This window comes from Electrona antarctica (assembly GCF_951216825.1).
Source record: "Electrona antarctica genome assembly, chromosome: 18".
In the NCBI taxonomy this organism is placed as follows: domain Eukaryota; kingdom Metazoa; phylum Chordata; class Actinopteri; order Myctophiformes; family Myctophidae; genus Electrona; species Electrona antarctica.
Genome location: NC_136799.1, coordinates 8507574 through 8516852, shown reverse-complemented (window position 1 = coordinate 8516852; position 9279 = coordinate 8507574). Strand labels below are relative to the sequence as shown.

Here is a 9279-nt window from a genome sequence, read left to right as displayed (position 1 = left end):
ATATCCTCTGAGGTAACAGCCCCATTACTTTACAATTAAAACAACAGAAGACACAAGAAAAGAGGATGTTTGACAGTGTATGGTTCCCTGATAAATATCACGGCTGCAGTGTATGTGTGTGTGTGTTCATGAACCTTACTTGGCAGGCAGTCTTTCAGTGTTTCAATGCAAGGTGGGAGGCTCTGGCTACAGCCAGACAATCAGTGATCTCCACCTACTGGTACGTTTGTGGATCTAAATTCATTGAATGGTCTTAAACCACTGGAGAACCTGCAGTGACAAGCCGAATACGCCCACTGCTTTGAAAACCAATCCTGAAATACCATCCCATATTATGAAGGACTGCGTCAAAGTCTTTGCATTGTTTCTGTGAAGAAGCCGTTATTTTTTCTTTCTTTTTAATTTTTTTAATTTTGAATGATTTCCAGTTTTGACCCATTCACTGAATCTAGATCGCTGGGCAGAGATCTCTGATCATCCGGCTATTTGCCTGGGCACACTTTAGATTCCATGCGCGGACAGAACAAGCTGTGTTTTGCGTCATTTCCGTTTTTTTCCCGACAGATGGTGGATGGAAAAGAAGCTCCACCCACGCGGCAGGTTGCCGCTGGGGCAAGCTTTTCCGGGAATCTGGCCGACGCGGCAACCTGCCGCGTGGGTGGAGCTTCTTTTCCATCCACCAGCTGTCTAAAAACCCGGAAAAGACGTCGGGAGTCAGCTTCCTTTGGCATGACATGACACCTTCTCAACCTCAACACTGTGATTGGCCAAAGGAAGATCCATCCTGTATCGCAAGCTGAAGTAGATGTGTATGCTGCTAGATCAGTGATCTGACTTCTTATAACCCCTGTAAATAACGTTTTCATTCGAGGCACCCCTGAATTACATCGTTACTTTATAGAACCATACATTTATGAATGGTAGTTTCCATTACGACAGATTGAAAACAACTACATTTAACCACTTGAACCCCAGCATTCCTATTCTGGGGGGAAAAACAATAGCAGACCTACAGGTTCACAACGCCCCCATCACGTGACCTGTTGTGAGCTTGTATATCGGCTATTTTTGGCGAGGAGATTTGGTGGTCCGTCTTACTAAGCATAGAGGGTCTAAGTGGTTAAACCGAAGTGATAATGATCAATTCCAAATATTATCAAAGTATTTTGAGGCACCCCTGGACTTGCATCACGACACCCTAGGCAGAAACCCGTTGCTATAGATCAATGGTTCTCAACGGGTGGTTCCAGTGGGTCCCCAGCTAAATGATTGATAGTTAGTAACCAAAGTAACTCCAAAAGTGTACAAATGGAACGAAAATGACCCATTTGTGCCCGAGTTGAATTAATACAGAGATTTTACAGTGTAGATTGGGATCCCAGAGATAAAACGTTCTAAAAATGCATATCAAACTTGGGGTTCTTGGAATGAAAAAGGGTTGAGAATCACTGTGCTAGATGATTGGTTCGTCTTCTTTGTTAGCTGACTGGCCGTCTCTCATCAGGCGGCTTGTTTCGGATGGATGTGAGCATGTCGGAGACCAGTTCTTCGAGGCCGTACTTTGGTGCCCAGCACCAGTCTCTCCTGGCATTGGAGTCATCAAATCTCACCGGCCAACTGTCCGCTGCAAAAATACCAGGCAAGATTTCAGGAAACTTCCACATTGTGGAACATATACAAGCCTGAGTAGACGATAAAATTTAAAAAAAAATTAAGTGAAATGTCACTTTATGTACAATTTTGAGATATTTTCTTACTTTATTGGAGTATTTGCAATTTTCTGTACTTTCACTTCTACTCCACTAAATCTCAGAGGCTGAGCCAAATATTATACCTTTACTCCACAACAATTATTTGAAAAATGTAGTTACTAATTACTTTGCAGATTTGGATTTTTATTAGCAAACATTACCCACTTCAGCCCTAGATACATTTGTCCATTTGAAAATAGCAGATCTGCAAACTCCCAATGCCATGCATTGTGAGCTTACAGATCTGCTATTTAAAAAAAAATTGTATATAATTTGAAAACTTGTGAAATGGGACATTCTGAGTAATGAGTAGCCTACTCTCTGCTTTTGGTACATTAAAAACATTTTGATACCAATACTTTTGTACTTTGAGAGTCAAGTAAAATTTGAATTCAGGACTTTTTACCGAGTGGTTCCTACATTGCAATATCGATACTTTTCCTTAAAGGAGCATTCAGTGATTTGAGTGATTTGGAGAACCACCCAGTCCGCCCCGGTAACAAAATGTGCACATGCACGCTCTACAGTGGGGGGAAGTGCAACAGGCCTACAGCATGTGCACCCCACTCGATCATGATTGGAGGAAGGCCCCTCTCATCCTGATTGGATGAAGGCTTTGCCACCCGCCACCAAAACTGAAACTAGGGTTTTTTGACCCCAGGGGCTCACTGGGGACAGGGAGGAACTCCTTATATGGTCAGCACACTCTATAGTAGGGAGGATTATCCAGAAAAAAAGAAAAAATAAGTGATATTTAGATTAAGTCAAATCACTGAATGCTCCTTTAAGTAAAAAAATTTACTTTTCTTTCCACCACTGATTCAAGACATACCGATGGTCTGGCGAAACAAGTCAGGATTGTAGGTGACTTTGAGGTGAGGCAAATGCTTCCGGATTTCTTCTGCCACCTCTGCCGGCGTGAAGCTCATGGCGGCGATGTTGTAGGTGCGCAGGGACAGCTGGCACTCCGGAGCCAGCATGAACTCCACCGTGGCGCGATGGCAGTCGCTGATGTGCATCATGGGAAGGCGCGTGTCGGGACGCAGGTAGCACTCGTGGTGACTTGTGCTGAGGGCATCGTGGAAGATCTGAACGGCATAGTCTGTGAAAAAGGGAGACGGGAAATAGTTATAACTCATAACTTGCCAACTAACCCATTTAGACCTGACCTCAAAATTTAAAAAAAATCTTCTAAATCCTCCAGTTTTCTGAAATAAATATTTTCACGATTTTTCAAAAATAGCAGACCTACAAGCTCGTAGCGTGCCACTCGGTGGCGCGCTATGAGCTTGTAGATCTGCTTTTTTTCAATAGCTAAATTATAACATAATGTTAAAAAACACCAAAAGGGGTTCCCGGGGCTAAATGGAAAAAGCGGCACTCCAAAATAAAAGATGCAAGACTAAAAAGTTTAGTCTGCTACTGCCGAAACGTGTTTGCAAATAAACATGAGAAATTGCATCTGAGCCAGTCTTGCATCTTTTATTTTGGAGTGCTTCCACTTAGTTGGTTTATGAGTGAAGTTATTTTCAAAGCTGAGTGAGAACCCACTGCCTCAACCGAGGGCAGTTTCCACAAGAAGCACACCTGTTAATCTTTATTTATCGGGAAATAGTTATAGTTCTTCATTTCATTCTTTGGTTGAACCCATTTTGACCTGAGATCAGATTCTAAAAATGTCTTCTACATCCTGACAGTTTTCTGAAAAAGCTATGTTTCTATGTCAGTGGTTCTTCGATTTTTCAAAAATAGCAGATCTACAAGCTCATAGCGCGCCACTCGGTGGCGCGCTACGAGCTTGTAGATCTGCTATTTTTCAATAGCTAAAGCATAACATAATGCTAACACCAAAAGGGGTTCCCGCCCAACACAATGTTTGTGCTATACATATTGTGGTGGTACAAATCGTTGCTATCGAGTGTTTGTTTTAAACACAGTAACAGAGTCTCCCTGAGTCTCCAACTCTTCAAGAATGAGAAAATACAGTTTCAGGTGGGTCACCAATTTCATCCAATCAGGAAAGAGAACCCATTTATCAGCTTTAATTGTATTGTATATTGTGCTTCAGACAGTTCCAACTTTTGTTTATCTTGTGTCCTGAATGAGTTCTCTATCCTGATTGGATGAACTTGATATCCCAACCGGAAAATGTATGTTATATGTTTACTAAAGACCTGGAGAAGGAGACCCTTGTTACTGAACAAACACTGCGTATTTTAGCAAAGAATGTCACTTACGGCGACTTTAAAGAGAGGTATAGTACCTGTTGTTCCGCCCCCAGGCTGTGTGTTGGCTGAGATAACTCCTGGGTAGCGAAGGCAGCGGAAATCCAGGCCATATTTATGATGGAGATACTAAAAAAAGTAAAGAATCAGACGTGAGTGCACGGGAGGGACGCAGCACATGGAATTAGGGATTCAGAAGAGTTCACCATTGCAAGTGCATGAGCGACTCTGTATTTGATAATAATAATAATAATACAACTTTATTTATATAGCACCTTTCAAAATTGCATTACAAAATGCTTTACATAACAATTAACAGCAAAATAAGCAGCAGAAAAACATTACAAAAAACAGCAAAATATAATAAGCAGCAGGGAAAAAAATAAAATATTAATAAAGATTGGCAGTGAAGGCTAATCGATAAAAGTGCGTTTTCAAAAGAGATTTAAAGGAGGACACTGATTCAGCCATTATTTGCATGTATGCAAGTTGCACACGAAGAAGTTACAGTACAGCCTCACCTCCCCCATTAGTTCACCGTGCACTTTGGAGACCCCATAGATGGTGCGAGGCCTCTGGACGCAGAGGTCAGGGGCGGGGTCACGGGGAGACGAGGGTCCGAAGGCTCCGATGGTGCTCGGGACAAAGAGCCGCAGGGAGTTCTCCAACGCCAAGTCCAGCACGTTGTGAAGCCCTGACGGCAGAGCAAGACATTTATAGCACGTTGTGAAGCCCTGACGGCAGAGCAACACATTTATAGCCACCATTTCCAATAGAGCAGCAGTGGTTTTTGACCCTTGTTGCATCAAGGCCCATTATTTATTTGACATTTGAGCCACAGACCACCATTTGATGAGATGTAGCCTCTCTCAGACCCAACGTTGAATATTTTGTTGTTGTTGGATAAGATTTTGTCAAAATAACAATTATTTTACATTGTTTAGACTTCTTTAAGTAATGCAGTTGCACTCTCAATAACTCTTGAGAGCGTAAAATATCTATAAGGGTCCATTTGGTAACCAACTCTCCATCATTTAGCTGGGGACCACCTGGACCCCCCCCCCCCGGTAGCCTGGGTTCCAGCCTGATTCGCTACGTTCCGCGGATCTGAGAAAATGTCACTGATTAGCGCAGTGACATTTTCAGATTGAAAGATTCCAGTGGTTGAAAACCACTGGAATAGAGCGTTCCATAAAAGCGTCCGCTACAGTACAGTACAGTACAGTACAGTACAGTACAGTACAGTACAGTACAGTACAGTACAGTACAGTACAGTACAGTACAGTACAGTACAGTACAGTACAGTACAGTACAGTACAGTACAGTACAGTACAGTACAGTACAGTACAGTACATGCTGTGTGGGTGCAACATTCGAGCGGACCTGTGATGTTGATCTTGCGAGCCAGTGCCACGTTGGCCTCCCCTACGACGCTGAGAAGGGCGCTGTAGTGAACCAGCCAGGTGATTTGGTTGTTCACCACCAGTTCTCTGAGATGCTTGTAATCCAGGACGTCAGCATACACAAATGGACCTGTGGGAAAAGAGAACGTCAGCCCATGCATGCATGCATACCGTATGTTTGTGTTTAATCACTCAAACCCTATAGCAGGGATACTCAAATACAGCTGAACCTGTGGGCCACACGGGGCCAGGCAGGGGAAGGTTGATAAAATAACATTAATGATACTTGATAACTTCTCTTCTCTCTCTTCTATTTTATTTTGCTTTATTATTTCCGCATAATGCTGCAATGTGGCTTTATTTCCGCAAATGCAATGTGCATTGAGCATTCTGGCTTGGAAGGCCTTCCATTTCAGTTCTGTCAATGACACAATTTGTAATCAAAGTAGCCTAATTTGCTACATTTTCTCTCTTTTGAATAATTCTGGTAATAGGTAATAGGTAATAGTCTGTCTGTCTGTCTGTCTGTCTGTCTGTCTGTAGAGAGAGAGAGAGGGAAAAAAAACATTTTCAAGATGTTTTGGCCATTCTCTCTGGAATGTAAAGTCCAGTCTGCTCAGTTTAAAGATGGTTGGATGTGTGACTTTGAGGACATTAAGCACATTGATTGGCAGATTGTTGGATGTGTGACTTTGAGGACATTAAGCACATTGATTGGCGGACCATTGCATCGTGGGCCGGAAGTGGCTCGCAGGCCTGAGTTTGAGTATCACAGCCCTATAGCATCTGTATTCTGCATGGGTATGTCAAGGCAAACAATCTTTGGGCAAAAGAATAGTGTAACATTTGGCAAGGAAAAAGCTGATCTGCAAGCTTGCAATGCGTTTGTGAGTTTGTAGATGTGTTATTTTCAGCAAAGAGATTTGGTGTAGCCGACCAAGTTTGAATTTCAGATAGCAAAATTGAAAACCAAACCAACACTTTATAAATACAAAAACAAACAAACAACAGTTCAAAGTGATTTCTCATACCACTGCTGTACACATGGGGTGGAGGCTTCTTGATATCGGACAGGATTACATTTTCTCTTCCAAACTGTTCCCTAAGGATTATTAATGCACATTGAGAATTAAGAATCATTTGGGGAATCAAAAGTAACGTTTGGGTGAAAAAAATTGAAAATATCTCACCTGAGCATCTGTGCAAGCCCCACACCTAACTGTCCAAGGCCACCTTTATTCACCTTTATTCAGAAAGATAATTGAGTAGTATGTTAAACTATTTAGCAAATAATTACGTTGGTAAAATATAATAATGTGGTGTTTGTAAGCTAGAAGACATAGCCTATATGCAAACACGTTGCATAGACCTACATGTTAAACAATCCAGATAAACTAGCTATATTTCAACTGGACAGCAACTTCTTTTTCAGCAGCTTTAGGCAGAAACAAAAAGTGACTGCATGCTATTATTCTGGCCTGAGTCCATTGCCTTTATGGCACCAGCTCTGTCTGAGCGCAGCCTATTGTTAGGGGTGAGAATGGGATTCCTGCTGCCAATGAAAACAACCCCAAGAGGAAAATAAAATGTCAAATACGCCACAGGCGTTGTGCCTGTGTTATTGTGCATGGCTCCCACTTACACATCCATGGCAGACGTGAGTTTCTGCTATATACTATTGGAGGCCATCGATATTGTCCTTTTCTTTTTGCTGAGGTTTGCGTGATCTGCGCAAAAGGACAGTTAACCCATTTTGGGCGGGAACCCCTTTTGGTGTTTTAAACATTATGTTATAATTTAGCTATTGAAAAATAGCAGATCTACAAGCTCATAGCGTGCCACCGAGTGGCGCGCTACGAGCTTGTAGGTCTGCTATTTTTAAAAAATCGTGAAAATATGGAGGATTTAGAAGGATGTTTTTAAAATTTGAGGTCAGGCCTAAATGGGTCAAATGATAAGGGACAATATCGGTGGCACCCAACTGTAAGAGGCTATAACAATAACATTAGGCCAGTGGTTCAGTTTTTTCGGTCCCACAGCAATATTGTCAAAATAGCCGATCTACAAGCTCACAACGTGGTGTGTGCTTGTAGAATTGGCTACAGTATTTTCACATTCTTTTGCCTCTTTCCCATATTATATATTATTAAGAAATTAAGTCAATGTTTTACCAGTTTTTAATAGTATAGTTTGTTGATCATTTTGATTCAGTAATTCAGTAATTTCAGTCTTTTTTTACGTGTTAAAAAAAGTCCTTAAATCATTCACAATTTGAAAGGAACCCCCCAAAATCACGTGGGGATGCCCCCCCCCGGGGGTCCCGACCCACATTGTTGTTGAGAGAAGCACTGCATTATAGATAGAGGCTACCATAGGCTATACTATACATACCTGTTATGAGGACACGGGGTTGGGAGTGGTCCCTGCAGCTGCTGGGGGGACCGGGGGTACCGGGGGGACTGTTCCACCTGCTGGATGAGCTGAAAGCCCGCACCGTGCTGCTGCTGCCACAGCCGCGGCACACCGGGGAGGACAGCAGCAGAGCCGCGGCAGTGCTCACACACTGCACCCGCATACTCGACACCGTCGCCGGCACGTTGAGGAGCGCCTCCAGCCGCCCCTGAAAAGCGAATCTGAACATAATTGACATAATAATCCCTGCCTTTAGACATCGATGTTTTTCTGTGCCAATGATAATAAACATCAACTGTTTTGTTTTTTTTACATTATCAATTAATATAACGCAACAAAGCTGTTAGCCTATAGATATTTATGAGGCACAAAGTTTCACAAAGTTTCGAAAGTTGTAAAGTATTACCTGTGTATAGACACAATTCTACTGGAAGTTGTAACAGCTGAAACGATCATCACCACTTGCACTTGTTGTTGGACTGAGGCGAATGCAGTGTTCACTTCACTTGACAAACGCAATAGCAGCCAGCTAAAGTTAATGAGATCGAGCTGATAAAACGGTATTTCGTGGCATTTAACTGTTAGAATTAGGACATTGCCTTGCGATTGGACATCGCTTGGGCGCATCGAAAGGCCATTGGGCAAATACGCAGCTGTAGAAACTTACAAGGCATGCCGGGGTTTGTGGTTCTTGTCCCCTGTGGGCCATCACTTGTGTCTCGGGGACCGAAACAGGACTACATTTCCCAGACTCCAAAGCTCCATATTATGTCTGTGCAAACATGCTGACTAGCTGCCCACAGGGATTTAGTATTGTTTGAAGAATTGTAATAGCTGAGCTTAACAGGACCAAAACAGCACTGGCCTTGTTTGTAGGCTGCAACTACTGATAATTATGATGGGAAAACAAACTAGCTGTGTACTGTACTGTTGTATACACACGTTTGTATATGAATCAATGAAATGCAAAATAATAATAATAATCTGTTGCAAGTGTGAAGGAAACCTCTTAAAATAAAAAAATCTATAGGAATAATCACATTATAGCTGACATATTTCCCCTAAATTACTGTTAAAGCAAACATCAGAAGAAACGACACCAACACATCTTGTCTTTAAAACATATACGTTTTATGAAGTCATAAAAAAGACAAGCAGAACAATTATAGGCCTACACAGTAGTTATCAAGATTCAAAAACACGTTTAGAAGCATTGCACGTTGGTAGCACTTCCACCCCCCCCAAAAAGCCATGGCCTTTATGGAAGCCTCCATCCATTGTCAGGTGGTTCAGGGCGCTGGTCACTGATTGGTTCAGGGCGCTGCGTCCTCAACAGTCTGTTGTATCCATTCCAGGGACGTGCAGAGAGTCTTAGAGAGGCAGAGGCTGAAATCCCGTAAGAGGTCACTTTTGGACAAAAATAGCAAAAAATAGCAGATCTACAAGCTCACAACGCGTCGCGCTGCAACGCGTTGATAGCTTGTAGAT

At 42.4% G+C, this 9279-nt stretch overlaps 1 protein-coding gene across 1 annotated transcript; it reads right to left on the bottom strand.

The window, feature by feature from the left end:
• Positions 1-841: 841 nt before the first annotated feature.
• tdh2 (L-threonine dehydrogenase 2) lies at positions 842-6577 on the bottom strand (the record flags this gene model as incomplete). The annotated part of the gene is made up of 7 exons (XM_079527401.1): positions 842-1624; positions 2584-2853; positions 4015-4105; positions 4498-4670; positions 5360-5509; positions 6411-6481; positions 6570-6577. 7 exons carry the CDS (start codon positions 6575-6577, stop codon positions 1479-1481), a joined length of 909 nt encoding a protein of 302 aa, XP_079383527.1. The 3' UTR covers positions 842-1478.
• Positions 6578-9279: the final 2702 nt, after the last annotated feature.